The 22,585-nt window shown below is 40.2% G+C and overlaps 1 protein-coding gene across 1 annotated transcript in view; it reads right to left on the reverse strand.

Annotated features, from left to right (window-relative positions):
- Positions 1-493: 493 nt before the first annotated feature.
- The window catches only part of LOC128659663 (tyrosinase-like), a 142,675-nt gene continuing 120,583 nt past the window's right edge, over positions 494-22,585 (reverse strand). The window contains exon 6 of the mRNA XM_053713232.1: positions 494-683. Within this exon, the coding sequence (XP_053569207.1) occupies positions 494-683 (190 nt within the window). The remainder of the gene's footprint in view (positions 684-22,585) is intronic.

Consider the following 22,585-nt stretch of genomic DNA (forward strand, 5'->3'; position numbering starts at 1 on the left):
CTCCGCCAAAAGAGAACTTCTTCAACCCTGGAACCTGTAGAGCTGGAAGTGATTCTAGCAAGTAGCCCACCCTAATATCCAGAAAAGACCAGTATTAAGGTGAAAGGGTTATTGGAACATAGAGATCCCCACAATAGCTAGGTTGTATTTTTGGGGTGATCAGGAGGGAGCGGCGGCTATTCCAGGGAATCATTGGAGAGGCAGCCTGGCAAAGCGTACTCAGTAACAGTCTAAGGTGGGGGGTGTAAAAAAAAAACCAGGTTCCTGAGTGAGCTTCCCCTTAGTACTCACCCCAACCAATGTCTATCAAAGGTATGAGAAGTTCTCAGTAGAGCGGATCTCTGGAGCAAAGGGCTTCTAGAGTGACCTAGGCTAAAGTCCAGTGGGAATCTCTAGCGTTCGCAGCCGGTGAGGCGGGAAGGGGAAAAGTGGGGTAGCTCCCCGTAACAAACATCCATTGTCCCCGGAAACCCTTATAAGCCATAACAGGTGGTTATGATCCATGAGCACTGTAAATGATCTCCCGTACAGATAAGGTTGTAGCTTCTTGAGAGCACTTCTCTGCTGCTGCATAGGCCACCTCTCTAGGCAATAGTTTTTGGCTGATGTAGGCTACGGGGTTCTCATGGCCCTCCTCATCCACCTGGCTCAGGACTTCTCCCAACCCGAACATGGAGGTATCTCTATGGACACAAAAATGTTTAGAGGGGTCAGGAGCAGCCAGGTAGGGGCAGATACTAATGCTGTTTTCAGTTGTTCGAAGGTAGCCTCGCACTCAGGGGACCACAGGACTTACGCGGTAGATGCTTTCTGGTCAGGTCAGTCAGGGGTTTGGCCAGGGTACTATAGTTGCGGACAAACTTGCTGTAGTACCCTGCAGTGCCAAGAAAGGCTAGGACTTAGGTCTTGGTTTTGGGGGTCATCCAATTAGTGACTTCCTCAATCTTGGCAGGATCTGGCCTCTGCTTCCCGCACCCCACTCGGTGTCCAAGATACTAGACATCTGACACCCTTACCTTGCACTTGTCTGGCTTCAGAGTCAGACCTGCAGCCCTGATGCGGTCCAAGACAATACCGAGGTGGACCAAGTGTTGCTCCTAGGCATCGCTGTTGTCAAGGTATAAGTAAAGATAGAGATATATATATATATATATATATATCAATGTAAATATTTGCATAGGAAATTAGTACATCTAAGCAAGTATCCCCGCTTGCTTTCCCCCAGAAATTCTTAATATACAATGTTTCCAATGCACAAGAGAATTGTGGGTAAGATATGCAAATTAGATATGCAAATTCTCAGTTTTTTTGCTTCAAAAATACTGTTTTGACACAGCGATCCTTTTTAAACAGGAATATGACAGCAAACCAGAAATCACTCACTAGACAAGCCTGTTTCGTTCTTTTTGGAACTCATCAGTAGGAGATAGATTTCTGGTTGCTGCATTAGAAAAGCTATTTTCATGGTTAAACCAAAATTCATTAAAATTATGGGGGGAGATAAAAAAAACTGAAATTAAAATCCTCCATGTCTCAAAATTAAATCAATGTAAATATTTGCATAGGAAATTAGTACATCTAGGCAAGTATCCCCGCTTGCTTTCCTCCAGAAATTCTTAATATACAATGTTTCCAATGCACAAGAGAATTGTGGGTAAGATATGCAAATTAGATATGCAAATTCTCATTTTTTTTGCTTCAAAAATACTGTTTTGACAGAGCGAATTTCTGGGGGAAAGCAAGCAGGGATACTTGCCTAGATGTACTAATTTCCTATGCAAATATTTACATTGATATAATTTTGAGACATGGAGGATTTTAATTTCAGTTTTTATCTCCCTCCATAATATATATATATATATATATATATATATATATATATATATATATATATATATATATATATATATGTAATCTCTTTTAATCATATATTTGGCTAGTCAGTTGCAAATGATTCATTCATTCAGAAAAATTTACTTCACTCATGTTCAGTTCTCCCCCCAGTTAGTATGCAAAGTTATTCTAAACACACAAGTGAGGACAATAAAACATTTGGTTTATTTAACTTTAACAGCAATTTCAAGAGACCATCTGTTTTACTACCTGTAACTGTGTGATAAACTTCCTACCCCTTACAACATTGCCTAGAAGTCTGATCTAGGTGATATATTTTGTAAAAAAGTAACCATTTACATTTCACATGCAAATTGACCCCATGCTATGTAAGTGGGGCAATGAAAACGTGGCCAGCAAAGACATGTTATGATATACTACTTTTTTTTCCTTTATACAGCCTGAAAGTATAAGTGACTATATAACAGTCTGTGATCTGCTGGATTTTATATAATTTTGAACACTACATAGAAATGAGTATGTATGTATGTATGTATGTATAATTTTGGTAATCTCATGTTTGAAATGTATGTATGGCATGTTCTCTGTTTTTCCAGATGGAGCTAAAAGATGATAGATACAAGATTGCCTACCTGTGATGAACTAAGTCATATAATATGATTATGCACTAAATGTTTATAAAATTTTCAATATATCTCTTGAAATATAGTGAGACGGATGTATGGAAGTCACTTTGATGTGATATGACTGTGAAATATTGATGTTTGATATCAAATTGTGGGTTTTCTGTTGTGCTGAATGAAATATGGATGCTAACAGGAGAAATGTATTGATGCAGGGGTTTAAAGTATGTTGAATAACCATTATATCTCCATTATATCTCTCTCTCTCTATCTCTCTCTATCTCTCTCTATCTCTCTCTATCTCTCTCTATCTCTCTCTATCTCTCTCTATCTCTCTCTATCTCTCTCTATCTCTCTCTATCTCTCTCTATCTCTCTCTATCTCTCTCTATCTCTCTCTATCTCTCTCTATCTCTCTCTATCTCTCTCTATCTCTCTCTATCTCTCTCTATCTCTCTCTATCTCTCTCTATCTCTCTCTATCTCTCTCTATCTCTCTCTATCTCTCTCTATCTCTCTCTATCTCTCTCTATCTCTCTCTATCTCTCTCTATCTCTCTCTATCTCTCTCTATCTCTCTCTATCTCTCTCTATCTCTCTCTATCTCTCTCTCTCTCTCTCTATCTCTCTCTCTATCTCTCTATCTCTCTCTATATCTCTATCTCTCTCTATATCTCTATCTCTCTATATCTCTCTCTATATCTCTATATCTCTCTCTATATCTCTATCTCTCTCTATATCTCTATCTCTCTCTATATCTCTCTCTCTCTATATCTCTCTCTCTCTATATCTCTATCTCTCTCTATATCTCTATCTCTCTCTATATCTCTATCTCTCTCTATATCTCTCTCTCTCTATATATCTCTCTCTCTCTCTCTCTATATCTCTCTCTCTCTATATCTCTCTCTCTCTATATCTCTCTCTCTATATCTCTCTCTATATATTACAGGTAATATTTTAAAACAAAAATATATGTATGGTCACTACAGTTAAAGTATAGTTGAGAGATTTAAAAGAGCAGTTTATATTTTAGTTTATATTCATAGCCTGTATATTGTTAAACAAATCCTTGATGCTAAATTGTTTAACTGTGCAAATATAGTGTTATAACTCAGAGTTTGATTGTTGGCACAAATAATATATATAACTTTTAGTGTTTAAACTAGAGTATATATACTGTCCTATTGTTTAACTAAGCATTGTTAGAATTGTATTGCTTAGATGTTAGCAGTTAAAGATCTTGGAATCTCATTGTGTTAACTGAATGAAATTCTACTGTGGATAAGGTGAACTCGTATGAACTCTGCATAGCATATTTTAATAGTGTTTAAATGTATATAATATTGATTCATATTCTGGTATTACAAATATATTTCAATTTGCTCATAGATATTAACTAATATTAAATAATTCATGAATTTATATTAATTTTATTGTCTTAGTGTATGCATATTTGATTATGGGTTCAGTTTAAGGAAAGATTATTAAATATATTAAGTTATAACCCTGCCATATACTCACGTATTATTTGGAGAGTACTGCTAAGATTCTTATAAATATACTGACATATTATATGGAGGCATTGCGTGAGATATTATAAATATTTATCATATTGATGTAATATATTTGTGGTAAATAGAAATTATAAAAGAGAGAAAGGAATTTCATATTTCGAAATTAATATTTTGAAAATATAGTTGTTTTTTTTAAATTGAAATATTGACTTTCGTACTTCGAGATTAATATTAATATCTTGAAATATTATTAAATATTAATTTCTGAAAAATTAATAAAAATATTAATTTTTCATATTTCAAAATTCATAAAAATATAAATTTTTCATATTTCAAAATTCATAACAAATATTGATTTTTCATATTTCAAAGTTAATAAAAATATTAATTTTGTCATATTTCAAAATGAATATTGATATTTTGATATTTTTTTTTTTTCCTCTCTTATTGGTCAAAATTGTATTAGCGTACAAAACTAAAATAATGATGTATTCAGCAAAAGGTAGTGCTAGCGTATCTGTACAAGATGAAATTGTGCCCTCCCCAAGATCCTCTGTCCATGTAGTGGTTCAGGAAAAAACTCTCACGTTGGAAGCCATGAACCACATTATGACTAGACTTGATATTGGGGATGATGTCTCCATGTATATTAAGGGGTGTAAAGCTAGGGCCAAATATTTAGTTAGAGATATGTGGTTTGAAGATGGGGAGTTATACCAAATGTTACTGCAACTTAATGAATGCACAGAATTTAGAGGGCGTGATGAATTAATTTTCAAAACTTGGCTGATACTAATGTATTTGAGCTGTGAAATGTCTAACCAAATGGCAGGACAAGACAGACAATTAGGATGGCTAAGAGTTGAAAATGATTCATTAAAAGAATTTGAAGAAGCTTTTATTCAAGGAAAGGTAGAGGTTTTCTAAGCTAACAAAAAGGTTTCTGACTTAAATAAATATAATCAGGAATTAGTGGCTGAATTTAAAGCTTCCAAAGAAGAATATGAAACATGCCAAGATGAAAATAAAATTCTAAAAACTACATACCGTGAGGCTGAAAAAGGATATGAACAGGCAATAAATAAGTTGAAGAGACAAATCAGCAGTGATAAGGACTGGGGCAGAGATGAGTTTCAAGATACCAGGCGGGAGGATAGACAAGGATACCCAAACTATAGCTCTAATTCAGGCCCAGAGGTAGATTTTTTTTCCCCTAGGCAGTTACCTAACTCTGGGGGACCAGAAGATTATTACGCCTCAGATGAAGAGGGCAGTTACTATAACGGGTCAGAAAGGGGTTCTAGATTCTCAGACAGCCCAGATAGAAATACACTGGTAAGATTTCAGCAAAATAAAGATAGGACTGATGAAAGGCACCCTAACTCAAACAATAAGTTCCCAGTGAGATCCAGTAATGTACCAAATAAAGTGTATGACACCCCCACAATAATTAAATTCCTAAAGAATGCAGTACGCCCATTTTCCAAAGGGGGTCCATTTCCATAATTGACCACTTAGAGGCCTTTGAAAATGCTTTATGTATAATGAGTGTTACAAGTGAGCAATTAAAAATTGAATTTCTACCCTTGGTATTTGAAGGTAAACATCACAAATTATTTGCTTCACTAAAGGATATGAATATTCATTCCTGGAGTGAAATAAAACGACAGTGCAGAAAAGAGTTCGGGCAACATCGCACTAAAACTGCCGCAAAAATAGCTGTACATGGTTTAAAATGTAGTGCGAATCAAAGTCCCATTGAGTTCCTTTCGATACTGAAAAGTGCATACAGTATGGATGAAGATAATCCCATATTTGAATGCTCAGAGTTTGTGAGCCTCTATTTTATGAAGCACTGCCCACACCCATCAAAATTAACTTAGCTAGAGATTTTGATGAGAACTGCTCATTGGAATGGCTGATCAAAGAGAGTACAAAGTTATACTCTATTCAGCAGTCCAGTGAACAGGGGGATAAAAGGGAGAAAAAGCCCAATCCTAAAATAGTGGCCGAAACTAGGGTGTCACCTAGCCCCCTAAATTTGGAGTCTAAAAAGAAAACCTATGTGGAAGTGGCCAGAGAAAACAGGCCATCTCCACAGAGGTTTAACTCTACCCCTCCCCCAACACGGGCTGAGGCACAGAGAGACTATAGCCAAAGCGGGGGACATACTCAGGTGAATAATTACGCCCAAAGAGAATACCCACAGAATAATTGGTACCCACGCAAAGGTAGATACAATAGATGGCGAAGATATTCTCAGGATAACCAGACACCCCAAGTAAATAATGCTCCCCAAAATAATAATGCTGAGCAAGCTAAACCCAGGGGCAACCACGCCAGGATAGAAATAGCGGCTCTGATTCTGAGGGGAACCAATGGTCCAAGAATCATCATTATGGGGCATCAAGAGATAGGCCCAGGAGTAGAGGTAACTTGTACAATCAAGTAGATAAGCTTAGTACCCAGCTAATTTGGTTGAGCAAACAAGTCGCTAATATGAGTCAAAAACTTATGAACAATACTTTTTTAGAGGTACAGCCAGTGGCCAGCAGTGGGGCATAGTCATAGACACTGCAGTATCACCTGAAAGGGAGGGGAGAGATATACAAAATAAAATAACTATCAAAAATGGTACTAATCATGTTCTCTCCCCACAGACCAGAAACTGACAATTTAGCTGTAATGACGAGCAACCTCAGCTGGGAAAAATTAACCAAATTCTTCCTTTGCAGCACTCTCTTAACCTTATTTCCACAGACGCAGTACTCAAGTTGACCCTGTCATAAAGGAGACTGGTAGGTATGAAGTTTCCTCTGCATCGAGCGACACAGCGGATTCAGGTAACACGTGGCGAAGCCCACAGATGTATGATAATGCCAATTTTATGTGTGAGATGGTAGAAACTGCAGGGAGATATTATGTATTGGCTGAGCTGCAAGATTCAGTCTCCAACCCTATCATGGGATTAATTGATACTGGGTCTCGGGCAACTATTTTATCCCACAAATACTACACACAGCTAAATGAGCTAACACCCACAAACCTAAAATAAAAGAATTTGATGGTTCTCTAATAGGTGTTGGGGGTGATTCTCTAAAAGTCTACGGTACGGCCTGGTTAAAATTTAAATTGAGGAACAGGGTCATAAGACACCCTGTCATTATAGTGGATCTGCCAACTATTAAATATTGGTAGTGATCTCCTGAAGTGATTAAGCACCATAATTGATTGCATAAATAATGTAATTTGGTCACAAGTTAAAAGGCCTATCAATTATGATAAATCGGGTATTTCTTTCATGTAATTAGCAAGAGTCCATGAGCTAGTGACGTATGGGATATACATTCCTACCAGGAGGGGCAAAGTTTCCCAAACCTCAAAATGCCTATAAATACACCCCTCTCCACACCCACAATTCAGTTTTACAAACTTTGCCTCCGATGGAGGTGGTGAAGTAAGTTTGTGCTAGATTCTACGTTGATATGCGCTCCGCAGCAAGTTGGAGCCCGGTTTTCCTCTCAGCGTGCAGTGAATGTCAGAGGGATGTGAGGAGTATTGCCTATTTGAATGCAGTGATCTCCTTCTAAGGGGTCTATTTCATAGGTTCTCTGTTATCGGTCGTAGAGATTCATCTCTTACCTCCCTTTTCAGATCGACGATATACTCTTATATATACCATTACCTCTGCTGATTCTCGTTTCAGTACTGGTTTGGCTATCTACTATATGTAGATGAGTGTCCTGGGGTAAGTAAGTCTTATTTTCTGTGACACTCCTAGCTATGGTTGGGCACTTTGTTTATAAAGTTCTAAATATATGTATTCAAACATTTATTTGCCTTGACTCAGAATGTTCAACTTTCCTTATTTTCAGACAGTCAGTTTCATATTTGGGATAATGCATTTTAACATTTTTCTTACCTTAAAATTTGACTTTTTCCCTGTGGGCTGTTAGGCTCGCGGGGGCTGAAAATGCTTCATTTTATTGCGTCATTCTTGGCGCGGACTTTTTTGGCGCAAAAATTCTATTTCCGTTTCCGGCGTCATACGTGTCGCCGGAAGTTGCGTCATTTTTTGACGTTATTTTGCGCCAAAAATGTCGGCGTTCCGGATGTGGCGTCATTTTTGGCGCCAAAAAAGCATTTAGGCACCAAATAATGTGGGCGTCTTATTTGGCGCGAAAAAATATGGGCGTCACTTTTGTCTCCACATTATTTAAGTCTCATTTTTTATTGCTTCTGGTTGCTAGAAGCTTGTTCTTTGGCATTTTTTTCCCATTCCTGAAACTGTCATTTAAGGAATTTGATCAATTTTGCTTTATATATATGTTGTTTTTTCTCTTACATATTGCAAGATGTCTCACGTTGCATCTGAGTCAGAAGATACTACAGGAAAATCGCTGTCAAGTGCTGAATCTACCAAAGCTAAGTGTATCTGCTGTAAACTTTTGGTAGCTATTTCTCCAGCTGTTGTTTGTATTGATTGTCATGACAAACTTGTTAAAGCAGATAATATTTCCTTTAGTAAAGTACCATTGCCTGTTGCAGTTCCTTCAACATCTAAGGTGCAGAATGTTCCTGATAATATAAGAGATTTTGTTTCTGAATCCATAAAGAAGGCTATGTCTGTTATTTCTCCTTCTAGTAAACGTAAAAAATCTTTTAAAACTTCTCTCCCTACAGATGAATTTTTAACTGAACATCATCATTCTGATGATTCCTCTGGTTCAGAGGATTCTGTCTCAGAGGTTGATGCTGATAAATCTTCATATTTATTTAAAATGGAATTTATTCGTTCTTTACTTAAAGAAGTCCTAATTGCTTTAGAAATAGAGGATTCTGGTCCTCTTGATACTAAATCTAAACGTTTAAATAAGGTTTTTAAATCTCCTGTAGTTATTCCAGAAGTTTTTCCTGTCCCTGATGCTATTTCTGCAGTAATTTCCAAAGAATGGGATAATTTGGGTAATTCATTTACTCCTTCTAAACGTTTTAAGCAATTATATCCTGTGCCGTCTGACAGACTAGAATTTTGGGACAAGATCCCTAAAGTTGATGGGGCTATTTCTACCCTTGCTAAACGTACTACTATTCCTACGTCAGATGGTACTTCGTTTAAGGATCCTCTAGATAGGAAAATTGAGTCCTTTCTAAGAAAAGCTTATCTGTGTTCAGGTAATCTTCTTAGACCTGCTATATCTTTGGCTGATGTTGCTGCAGCTTCAACTTTTTGGTTGGAAACTTTAGCGCAACAAGTAACACATTGTGATTCTCATGATATTATTATTCTTCTTCAACATGCTAATAATTTTATCTGTGATGCCATTTTTGATATTATCAGAGTTGATGTCAGGTTTATGTCTCTAGCTATTTTAGCTAGAAGAGCTTTATGGCTTAAAACTTGGAATGCTGATATGGCTTCTAAATCAACTTTACTTTCCATTTCTTTCCAGGGTAACAAATTATTTGGTTCTCAGTTGGATTCCATTATTTCAACTGTTACTGGTGGGAAAGGAACTTTTTTACCACAGGATAAAAAATCTAAAGGTAAAAACAGGGCTAATAATCGTTTTCGTTCCTTTCGTTTCAACAAAGAACAAAAGCCTGATCCTTCATCCTCAGGAGCAGTTTCAGTTTGGAGACCATCTCCAGTTTGGAATAAATCCAAGCCAGCTAGAAAGGCAAAGCCTGCTTCTAAGTCCACATGAAGGTGCGGCCCTCATTCCAGCTCAGCTGGTAGGGGGCAGGTTACGTTTTTTCAAGGAAATTTGGATCAATTCTGTTCACAATCTTTGGATTCAGAGCATTGTTTCAGAAGGGTACAGAATTGGTTTCAAGTTGAGACCTCCTGCAAAGAGATTTTTTCTTTCCCGTGTCCCAGTAAATCCAGTAAAAGCTCAAGCATTTCTGAAATGTGTTTCAGATCTAGAGTTGACTGGAGTAATTATGCCAGTTCCAGTTCCGGAACAGGGGATGGGGTTTTATTCAAATCTCTTCATTGTACCAAAGAAGGAGAATTCTTTCAGACCAGTTCTGGATCTAAAAATATTGAATCGTTATGTAAGGATACCAACGTTCAAGATGGTAACTGTAAGGACTATCTTACCTTTTGTTCAGCAAGGGAATTATATGTCCACAATAGATTTACAGGATGCATATCTGCATATTCCGATTCATCCAGATCATTATCAGTTTCTGAGATTCTCGTTTCTGGACAAGCATTACCAGTTTGTGGCTCTGCCGTTTGGCCTAGCTACAGCTCCAAGAATTTTTACAAAGGTTCTCGGTGCCCTGCTGTCTGTAATCAGAGAACAGGGTATTGTGGTATTTCCTTATTTGGACGATATCTTGGTACTTGCTCAGTCTTTACATTTAGCAGAATCTCATACGAATCGACTTGTGTTGTTTCTTCAAGATCATGGTTGGAGGATCAATTTACCAAAAAGTTCTTTGATTCCTCAGACAAGGGTAACCTTTCTGGGTTTCCAGATGGATTCAGTGTCCATGACTCTGTCTTTAACAGACAAGAGACGTCTAAAGTTGATTACAGCTTGTCGAAACCTTCAGTCACAATCATTCCCTTCGGTAGCCTTATGCATGGAAATTCTAGGTCTTATGACTGCTGCATCGGACGCGATCCACTTTGCTCGTTTTCACATGCGACCTCTTCAGCTCTGTATGCTGAAGCAATGGTGCAAGGATTACACGAAGATATTTCAATTAATATCTTTAAAACCGATTGTTCGACACTCTCTAACATGGTGGACAGATCACCATCGTTTAATTCAGGGGGCTTCTTTTGTGCTTCCGACCTGGACTGTAATTTCAACAGATGCAAGTCTCACAGGTTGGGGAGCTGTGTGGGGATCTCTGACGGCACAAGGAGTTTGGGAATCTCAGGAGGTGAGATTACCGATCAATATTTTGGAACTCCGTGCAATTTTCAGAGCTCTTCAGTTTTGGCCTCTTCTGAAGAGAGAATCGTTCATTTGTTTTCAGACAGACAATGTCACAACTGTGGCATACATCAATCATCAAGGAGGGACTCACAGTCCTCTGGCTATGAAAGAAGTATCTCGAATTTTGGTTTGGGCGGAATCCAGCTCCTGTCTAATCTCTGCGGTTCATATCCCAGGTGTAGACAATTGGGAAGCGGATTATCTCAGTCGCCAAACGTTGCATCCGGGCGAATGGTCTCTTCACCCAGAGGTATTTCTTCAGATTGTTCAAATGTGGGAACTTCCAGAAATAGATCTGATGGCGTCCCATCTAAACAAGAAACTTCCCAGGTATCTGTCCAGATCCCGGGATCCTCAGGCGGAGGCAGTGGATGCATTATCGCTTCCTTGGAAGTATCATCCTGCCTATATCTTTCCGCCTCTAGTTCTTCTTCCAAGAGTAATCTCCAAGATTCTGAAGGAATGCTCATTTGTTCTGCTGGTAGCTCCGGCATGGCCTCACAGGTTTTGGTATGCGGATCTTGTCCGGATGGCCTCTTGCCAACCGTGGACTCTTCCGTTAAGACCAGACCTTCTGTCACAAGGTCCTTTTTTCCATCAGGATCTGAAATCCTTAAATTTAAAGGTATGGAGATTGAACGCTTGATTCTTGGTCAAAGAGGTTTCTCTGACTCTGTGATTAATACTATGTTACAGGCTCGTAAATCTGTATCTCGAGAGATATATTATAGAGTCTGGAAGACTTATATTTCTTGGTGTCTTTCTCATCATTTTTCCTGGCATTCTTTTAGAATACCGAGAATTTTACAGTTCCTTCAGGATGGTTTAGATAAAGGTTTGTCCGCAAGTTCTTTGAAAGGACAAATCTCTGCTCTTTCTGTTCTTTTTCACAGAAAGATTGCTATTCTTCCTGATATTCATTGTTTTGTACAAGCTTTGGTTCGTATAAAAACTGTCATTAAGTCAATTTCTCCTCCTTGGAGTTTGAATTTGGTTCTGGGAGCTCTTCAAGCTCCTCCGTTTGAACCTATGCATTCATTGGACATTAAATTACTTTCTTGGAAAGTTTTGTTCCTTTTGGCCATCTCTTCTGCCAGAAGAGTTTCTGAATTATCTGCTCTTTCTTGTGAGTCTCCTTTTCTGATTTTTCATCAGGATAAGGCGGTGTTGCGAACTTCTTTTGAATTTTTACCTAAAGTTGTGAATTCCAACAACATTAGTAGAGAAATTGTGGTTCCTTCATTATGTCCTAATCCTAAGAATTCTAAGGAGAAATCGTTGCATTCTTTGGATGTTGTTAGAGCTTTGAAATATTATGTTGAAGCTATGAAATCTTTTCGTAAGACTTCTAGTCTATTTGTTATCTTTTCCGGTTCTAGAAAAGGCCAGAAAGCTGCTGCCATTTCTTTGGCATCTTGGTTGAAATCTTTAATTCATCTTGCCTATGTTGAGTCGGGTAAAACTCCGCCTCAGAGAATTACAGCTCATTCTACTAGGTCAGTTTCTACTTCCTGGGCGTTTAGGAATGAAGCTTCGGTTGACCAGATCTGCAAAGCAGCGACTTGGTCCTCTTTGCATACTTTTACTAAATTCTACCATTTTGATGTATTTTCTTCTTCTGAAGCAGTTTTTGGTAGAAAAGTACTTCAGGCAGCGGTTTCAGTTTGAATCTTCTGCTTATGTTTTTCGTTAAACTTTATTTTGGGTGTGGATTTTTTTCAGCAGGAATTGGCTGTCTTTATTTTATCCCTCCCTCTCTAGTGACTCTTGTGTGGAAAGATCCACTTCTTGGGTAGTCATTATCCCATACGTCACTAGCTCATGGACTCTTGCTAATTACATGAAAGAAAACATAATTTATGTAAGAACTTACCTGATAAATTCATTTCTTTCATATTAGCAAGAGTCCATGAGGCCCGCCCTTTTTTTGTGGTGGTTATGATTTTGTATAAAGCACAATTATTCCAATTCCTTATTTTATATGCTTTCGCACTTTTTTATCACCCCACTTCTTGGCTATTTGTTAAACTGAATTGTGGGTGTGGTGAGGGGTGTATTTATAGGCATTTTGAGGTTTGGGAAACTTTGCCCCTCCTGGTAGGAATGTATATCCCATACGTCACTAGCTCATGGACTCTTGCTAATATGAAAGAAATGAATTTATCAGGTAAGTTCTTACATAAATTATGTTATCTCGCTCCCGACATAACTGTCACATGGTGGAAGAGAAACCAGATGCTGTGGAGATTCATTTCAGGAATAACTCTGTACCTGAAATCCCTATTTTACAAATAGATGATCAGACTCCTTTAAGTGGCTCTGATGGTAATACTTTTAAAATATCGCCTGGAAAGATAGCGAATATTTCCTTAGATGGCGATGTATTAACCATATCTCTCCACAAGGGGGATCATAAAATCCCTAAGGGGGAGGCCACACTCAATACCTCGCAGGGATTGAGAGAGTTAAAGAGGATCTATTTATCCCTATACAAGTGCATGACCTTGGTACAACAAAATATGCCAAATTGAACTTAAAACAGGAAGCTAGCTATACAGGGAGTGCAGAATTATTTGGCAAGTTGTATTTTTGAGGATTAATTTTATTATTGAACAACAACCATGTTCTCAATGAACCCAAAAAACTCATTAATATCAAAGCTGAATATTTTTGGAAGTAGTTTTTAGTTTGTTTTTAGTTTTAGCTATTTTAGGGGGATATCTGTGTGTGAAGGTGACTATTACTGTGCATAATTATTAGGCAACTTAACAAAAAACAAATATATACCCATTTCAATTATTTATTTTTACCAGTGAAACCAATATAACATCTCAACATTCCCAAATATACATTTCTGACATTCAAAAACAAATCAGTGACCAATATGGCCACCTTTCTTTGCAAGGACACTCAAAAGCCTGCCATCCATGGATTCTGTCAGTGTTTTGATCTGTTCACCATCAACATTGCGTGCAGCAGCAACCACAGCCTCCCAGACACTGTTCAGAGAGGTGTACTGTTTTCCCTCCTTGTAAATCTCACATTTGATGATGGACCACAGGTTCTCAATGGGGTTCAGATCAGGTGAACAAGGAGGCCATGTCATTAGATTTTCTTCTTTTATACCCTTTCTTGCCAGCCACGCTGTGGAGTACTTGGACGCATGTGATGGAGCATTGTCCTTCATGAAAATCATGTTTTTCTTGAACTGCTTGAAGAAGGTGTCTTCCAGAAACTGGCAGTAGGACTGGTAGTTGAGCTTGACTCCATCCTCAACCCGAAAAGGCCTTACAAGCTCATCTTTGATGATACCAGCCCAAATCAGTACTCCACCTCCACCTTGCTGGCGTCTGAGTCGCACTGGAGCTCTCTGCCCTTTACCAATCCAGCCACGGGCCCATCCATCTGGCCCATCAAGACTCACTCTCATTTCATCAGTCCATAAAACCTTAGAAAAATCAGTCTTGAGATATTTCTTGGCCCAGTCTTGACATTTCAGCTTGTGTGTCTTGTTCAGTGGTGGTCGTCTTTCAGCCTTTCTTACCTTGGCCATGTCTCTGAGTATTGCACACCTTGTGCTTTTGGGCACTCCAGTGATGTTGCAGCTCTGAAATATGGCCAAACTGGTGGCAAGTGGCATCTTGGCAGCTGCACGCTTGACTTTTCTCAGTTCATGGGCAGTTATTTTGCGTCTTGGTTTTTCCACACGCTTCTTGCGACCCTGTTGACTATTTTGAATGAAACACTTGATTGTTCGATGATCACGCTTTGCAATTTTAAGAGTGCTGCATCCCTCTGCAAGATATCTCACTATTTTTGACTTTTCTGAGCCTGTCAAGTCTTTCTTTTGACCCATTTTGCCAAAGGAAAGGAAGTTGCCTAATAATTATGCACACCTGATATAGGGTGTTGATGTCATTAGACCACACCCCTTCTCATTACAAAGATGCACATCACCTAATATGCTTAATTGGTAGTAGGCTTTCGAGCCTATACAGCTTGGAGTAAGACAACATGCATAAAGAGGATGATGTTGTCAAAATACTCATTTGCCTAATAATTCTGCACTCACTGTATAAGCGAAGGCTTGTTAGCACAGATAGCTGAACCTAAAGTGATTAAATATCTTTCTCCCCAAGACCACCGTGTCCACAACCTGGATAACAGGTTTGAAAGCTATAACATCACAGCTAAATGCTTATTATCTGTATCTATAGGTAATAAATCAGTGAAGTACCTGTTTTTAGTTTTAAATACTCCCCATAATCAAATATACATTGGCAATGATATCTTGCATAGATATGCCATACAAATAGGTTTGAAATCAAACCAGCAATTGCCATATGCTGTGAATATGCAGGTGTCTAGCGATGTTATAATTCCTGCCGGGGCTGATAAATTTCTTTTACCCTTACAGGTAAAGAGAGGTCAGAAATGAAAAACTTCTGAAACACTAATTTGCCTCTCCCATAGAATACAAAATCTGGGTGTCACAGTGACCTACACTCCTTTAGTAAATATTGGAACTATTCCAATACATGTTATTGTACATAACATGACCACATGGGATATAACCTTATCCAAGGGAACTACCATAGGATACGCGCTGGAATCAAGTTATTACACTTTTGGATTCCAGAAATTGGGCTAATACCTGAAGGATACTTAACTGAAGAACAATTAATAGAACAATCCTTTGCCTCTATGCCAGAGGGTCTATTTACTATTCAGTCCATTTATTCCTTCAGCTCAGAGGAAGGCATCTGTAAAATTGAAGAAGCCTCTCTAGTATTTGATCAGCCGAACAAACAGCAAGATTACCCCAATACCCAGAGTCATGGGGGCAATGTAAATTATAATCCAAGGGGATCTCACCTCTAGATTGGAAGAAGCCTATGAAATAGGACAGCCTGAAATCTTTCCAGGATTTCAGTAAATAGTCGAAGAGCAAATATCCTTAGCTAATGGCTGTCCAGCGATGATGAACGCCAAATGCTGCGAGAACTTCTGTTGGAGTACAAGGATAGGGATTCTTATGACTGTGGTACTACAGACTTGCACATTGCAAGAATACAAACTGATCCCAATGCACCACCTGTCTTTGTTAAACAATACAGACTTCCCTTAGCCTCATATGATTCTCTTGCAGAAATCATAAGGAACTTGGAAGAAAGAGGTATTATCAGACAGGTGCACAGCTCTTACAATAATCCTATTCTAGGTGTTCTTAAGCCTAATGGACAATGGCGTTTGTGTGCTGATTTAAGAAAGCTAAACAAATGAGTGTACATGTCTGACTGGCCTGTACAATACATTGACCAATGCCTAGCACAGATGCATGGATCCAAAATATTCACTGCCATTGATTGTGCACAGGGATATTGGACCATAAAAGTACACAAAGAGGACCAGTATAAGCTGGCATTCTCATTCCAAAAGGTCCAATATGCATTTCAGAGATTCCCTTTTGGATACATAAATTCTGGACATGAATTTGCTGTATTCATGCATAAGGCTATGCCTGATGCACTGGAAAGGGGGACCTTATCTTATGTTGATGTTTTAATCAAAAGCACAGACTTTGAAAAACACATCGCAGAGCTTAAACACGTCCTCAGCCAACTTAAAAGGGCAGGTGTCAAATTATCCCTAAAAAAGCTCAATGGTGCCGCACTCGGGTAAACTTCTTGGGACATGAAGTTACTTCTGAAGGGCTAAATCTTCAGAAAAAAAGGTGGAAGCTAGTAAATTCTAAAAACCCAACTAACTTAAAGGAATTGAGTTCATTCCTGGGTATGACGAATTATTCTCGCGAATTCATTGATAATTATGCAGAGTTAGCTAAACCACTACTACTACTTCTAAAGAAGGATGTAAAATGGCACTGGAGTGAGTCTCAAGAGACAGCCATCAAAGAGCTGAAGAGAAAACTCACACAAGCACCTTGCTTAGCATACCCTGAAGGTGGTAAACCTTTCTTCTTAGAGACAGGTTACACAGATATGTGACAAAACCAATCTCGCCACTGTACATTGGAGGGCCTGTTATGGAACATTCTTTGGGCTGGAGGTACATGGGCTTAAGGATACCCAGAGACTGCATGGAAATATGGAATTTTATATGCTGGACACCCCATGTACTTTCATAACTCTGTCTTATGTCTATGTCACCCTGTATCCATAAATACAGGATGGGTACAGGGTGTGAGTGCCCCTTGTGGGAGCAATTGTGACTCTATAAGCCAAGTGGGCATAAAAGACTTTATAGCTAATAAGAACTGTTCCTATATTCTGTAATAAGATGTATTCTATGTATGTTTAAGGTCTGATTGTGTCTCAGGAGTCTGTCTAGGTAAACTGATTGTGTCCTTGTGTGATTATGTTAACTAGACTGCCCAACATCAGATTGTCTGAGTACTTAATATGTTAATCTGTTTTACCTGTGAATAGACAATTCTTAGAGGTTTGATGCATTGTTCATATGTTTGCTTTACTGTTTAACCAATGCCCTCTGTAACCTGAAGCCAGGGTTATATTCAACCCCCCCATCTGGGGGTCAGACCTGCATAAATACTAGGCATAGCCTTTAATAAATGTTATTCTGTTTTAAACCTGAAAACTGGCTGGGTTGTGAATTGCTGATTCCCTATGCAGGACATTGTTCCCTGGTGTTAACCCTTGGTATCCTGTTGGTACTGTAACAATTGGTGGCAAGCGACGGAATGAAACTTATCGCCCAGAAGAGCAACTACACAAGCCAGTAACCTCAGGAAGAGGGGGATTATTACAATACTGACTAAGATGGAAAAGAGAAAAGTAAATTTTGCAGCTTTTAAAAACTTCCTGGAAACAGAAGGAGAGATTGATGGGTACCTTGCGGATTTTGAGAGGCAATGTGCACTACACAAGGTACCCGCAGAGGACTGGGTCACGATATTATCTGGAAAATTATCCGGCCGGGCCAGAGAGGCTTTTTGGGCCATTCCAGATGAGGAAGTCAGGGATTATAATACTGTAAAAGAGGCTCTGCTCTCCAGGTATGCGGTTACACCGGAGGCATACCGGAGGCGGTTCAGAGACACTGTTAAATTATCTGGAGATTCCTACCTTGAGTGGGCATGTAAGGTGCACCGCACAGCAGCTCACTGGATAGCGGGGTGCCAAGCCATATCTGGGGAAGAGGTGCTGCAGCTATTCCTGTTGGAACATTGCTTCGACAAGTTACCCGCAGGAGTTCGAGAGTGGGTTCGGGACCGTAAACCCTCCACCCTGCAGGAAGCGGCTTGCTTGGCCGATGAGTATACGGATGCCCGCAAACTGGACACTGCTACCACTAAGCCCCCTGCTAGAGTGGAGTACAGACCCCCAGTCACCCCAGCAGCTGCCAGTTACCAAACCCCGGCGCACCGCTATACCACACGGCCTCCGGCCACGAACTACCCTCAGAGAGCCCTGTTCAATTTGCGGTGCTACTCACAACCTATTCGGTGCTTTAGATGTAAGCAACTAGGGCACAAAAGACCAGAGTGTCCCCTAAACGCAGCGAACCAAGCGCAGTCCTGGAGAAGACCCGCCGGCGGAATCCCACGTAATCCTCAGCCTGCGGCCCGCTACGTAGAGGCGCAAGAATGCTGGAGCATCCTACATGAGGCAGACCTTGTGCAAGCTGCCCACCGGAATAACCGGCAACTGGTTAAAGTGAATGGGAAGAAGGTCAGTGGTCTACGGGATACTGGTGCTACCATGACCTTGCTTCAAAAGAACTTGGTGTCTGAGAAACAGTACACTGGAGACACTGTGGCTGTGAGGGTAGCAGGGGGCGATGTGTTCAGCCTACCTGTTGCCAGGCTACATTTGGATTGGGGAGTGGGCGCTAGACCTGTGAATGTGGGGATCAAGAAGGACTTACCTGCTGATGTTCTTCTTGGAAATTACTTGGCCCCCCTTGTTTCTGCCTACGCTCCTATGGGTCCCGCTGATGTTAACCCTGTGACTACCCATGCCCAGATCTCTGCAGCAGAGACTGACCCACCTGCTGCTAAGCCCCAGGACGCTGAGCTCAGTAAATCTCTATCCGCTATTGATATGTGGAGGTCCCGTTACAATGCGCTGATGAAGGAGAAGAGGAGCGCAGAGGAAAAAGCACGTTTAGAACGTGAATCTCTGCTAGACAAGCTGCACCGACAGACTGCAGAAAACACCAGCTTGAGAGTGGGACATGAAACCTTAAAGACAAACTTAGTGACACTTGAGGAGAAGCTGACGCTGGCTCATAGTGAGGTGCAGCAACTCAAGGGCACCCTATGTCAGTATGAAGGGATTTTGGATACCTATGAAGAGCAGGTACAGAAAACTCGTAAAGAAGCTGATGGGATTTTGAAGGACTGTTTGGCCCTGGTCTGGGCACTGAGGAATTTGAACCCTTGTTTGTATGGACAGGAATTCTCTCTCATAACGGGAATCCAGATGGATTGTCCCAGCAAACTGACATGCCTACCAGGCGCTCTGGTGGTATATGGCACAGTATATACCCTAGACAGCTGAGCATGACAAACCAGAGGGAGAGGAGTTTGATGGTCCTGTCCCCCAGCAGCAGAGGAATATACAGGGAATTGGGAGCCCAGACTCCATTCCCCAGCGGCAGGCTGCGTTACAAGGGGTAGGGACAGTTGGTCCTGTCCCCCAGCAACACGGCTGTTTAGCCAAAGGGGAGACGATTGGTCTCCCCCTCCAGCAGCACAGCTATGTATCCAAAGGGGAGACAGTCGGTCTCCCCCTCCAGCAACCAGGCTCCCACCAGGCTACTTCCATGGTAGTGCTGGCACCCGGGCAGAGTACAGCTGGTCTCTGCCCACCTCGCAACCCACCAATTCAGCGTACCAGTCCCCCACACAGCTGTGGTGAGGCACCTGGACATGGACAAGTTTTCCCCGTACTCAGGTGTAGTAACCATTTATTGTGGGTGGGCTGTACTACTAATTGTGTTTTATGGGTGGGTTGCTGGACTAACCAGGGCACTGACCGGCAGGAGGTCAGATACCCTGTTAGTCTGTTTGGAAAAGGGGAGAGATGTGACAAAACCAATCTCGCCACTGTACATTGGAGGGCCTGTTATGGAACATTCTTTGGGCTGGAGGTACATGGGCTTAAGGATACCCAGAGACTGCATGGAAATATGGAATTTTATATGCTGGACACCCCATGTACTTTCATAACTCTGTCTTATGTCTATGTCACCCTGTATCCATAAATACAGGATGGGTACAGGGTGTGAGTGCCCCTTGTGGGAGCAATTGTGACTCTATAAGCCAAGTGGGCATAAAAGACTTTATAGCTAATAAGAACTGTTCCTATATTCTGTAATAAGATGTATTCTATGTATGTTTAAGGTCTGATTGTGTCTCAGGAGTCTGTCTAGGTAAACTGATTGTGTCCTTGTGTGATTATGTTAACTAGACTGCCCAACATCAGATTGTCTGAGTACTTAATATGTTAATCTGTTTTACCTGTGAATAGACAATTCTTAGAGGTTTGATGCATTGTTCATATGTTTGCTTTACTGTTTAACCAATGCCCTCTGTAACCTGAAGCCAGGGTTATATTCAACCCCCCCATCTGGGGGTCAGACCTGCATAAATACTAGGCATAGCCTTTAATAAATGTCATTCTGTTTTAAACCTGAAAACTGGCTGGGTTGTGAATTGCTGATTCCCTATGCAGGACATTGTTCCCTGGTGTTAACCCTTGGTATCCTGTTGGTACCGTAACAAGATATAAGCATGAGTGCTGTTTTATACCAAAAGCATGATAATTTAAGCAAAGCCATTGCTTATGCGAGCAAAACTCTAACCCCAGTAGAAATAAAATTTAGCGATTGCAAAAAAGCCCTCTTATCTACTGTATGGGCTCTACAAAATTTCCGCAGCTATGTATAGGGCAAGAAAATTATTGTAGAAATGGCCCACCAGCCTTTGCTATATTTGCAAAGTGAGAGAATAAGAGATGGGAATTTGTCAAATAGCCGCATAACAGCGTGGACTCTTTCCTTACAAGGCTGGCCCTTAGAAATTCGCTACAAGCAGAATAAAAAGAATCCAGTTGCACAGGGGCTTGCTGAGCTCCACAACTGTACTGCTAGAGATCCTGGGGAAGAATTATCAGAAAATGATTTCCTGGAGGAACAATTGCTGTCCCCATATAAAATGTACAATGAGGACAATTGTCAAATATTACCTTGGGTATATGTTGATGGTTGTTCTTACCATGCCACTATTGATAATTAGCGCAGATTAGTCACTGGCATTGGTACAACTTGGGCAAGTGGATTCCCAAATATATCTATAGGTTTCAACATTGGACCAAGATCCAGTCAAGTTGCAGAACTAACTGCTGTTCTAAAAACCATTGAAATGGCTATTGAACATGGTATTCATGAATTTGTGATCATAACTGACTCAAATTATGTGCGTGACAGTTTTGTTGAATACCTGCCAACTTGGAAAAGAAATGGCATGCAGAAAAGCAATAACAAACCAGTCAAGCATGGCAAGTTGTTCTGCGAGATTGATAATCTGGTGGTATCCAATGATTTAACCATACACTGGAAAAGACCAAGGGTCATTCCAGGGTTCTAGGTCCTGATAAGGAAGGCAATGACCTCACGGATTCATTAGCCAAACAAGGAGCCATAACTGGAGAACTCCTTAATATTGACCACTTAATGGGTGCAATTCAGGTAGAAGCCATTACCAGAAACCAGGCAAAACAGAGTGACCTGGTACAATGGAGTCAGGATTCTCCTAGTGAGGACCTGATCACTAGTCAAAAAGAAGACCCCTTTGTAGGCACCTTCTATAAACACATAGAAGATCCTGAAAATAACCCCATATCAAAAGATGATTGTATTGGCAAAGAACATCTTAGAATCTTAATGAAATCCAGAACACAATTCAAGTTACAGGATGGTTTGTTAATTAGGACCTCCAAAACTGGCATCCAGCAATGGGTAGTACCCACCAAGTTCAGAGGTCTAATGCTTCAACATGCCATTGATGCTCGCACATCTGGTCATGATGGTGTCAAACTCACATATGAAATATTGCGTGACTACGCTTTTGGCCACACATGTTGAAAGATGTTCATACCTACTGTCAAGGGTGTTTAATCTGTCCACAGTTCCAGCCCACTGCGCCAACGCATAGAGCGCCATTGCAGAAAAGGGGGATGGTAATGCCATGGTCAGATATACAAATTGATTTTATTGGTTCAGTAACAAGGTCATCAAGAGGTAACAAATGTTAACCCGTGACATGCCTGTTCACTAAATGGGTGCACCTAACAATAGTGCTGAAACATGAGCAGTATTGCTCATCAACCACGTATTTTCCAGATTTGGTTTGCCCCAAAGAATCGAATCAGATCAGGGAACCCACTTCACTAGCGAAGTGATGACCAAAATGTGGAAAATACTAGGGGTAAAAAGAAAGCTTCATATTGCATATAGAGCTGCCTCAAGTGGTGGTGTAGAGCGTTACAACCAATCCATTGTTAAAATCCTCAAAAAGTTTGTGAGTGAAACGGGTAAAGACTGGGATGTAAAACTTCCTCTTGTCTTAATGGCATTAAGAGCAACCCCAAGT

This window comes from Bombina bombina, chromosome 5 (genome assembly GCF_027579735.1).
Source record: "Bombina bombina isolate aBomBom1 chromosome 5, aBomBom1.pri, whole genome shotgun sequence".
NCBI lineage: Eukaryota > Metazoa > Chordata > Amphibia > Anura > Bombinatoridae > Bombina > Bombina bombina.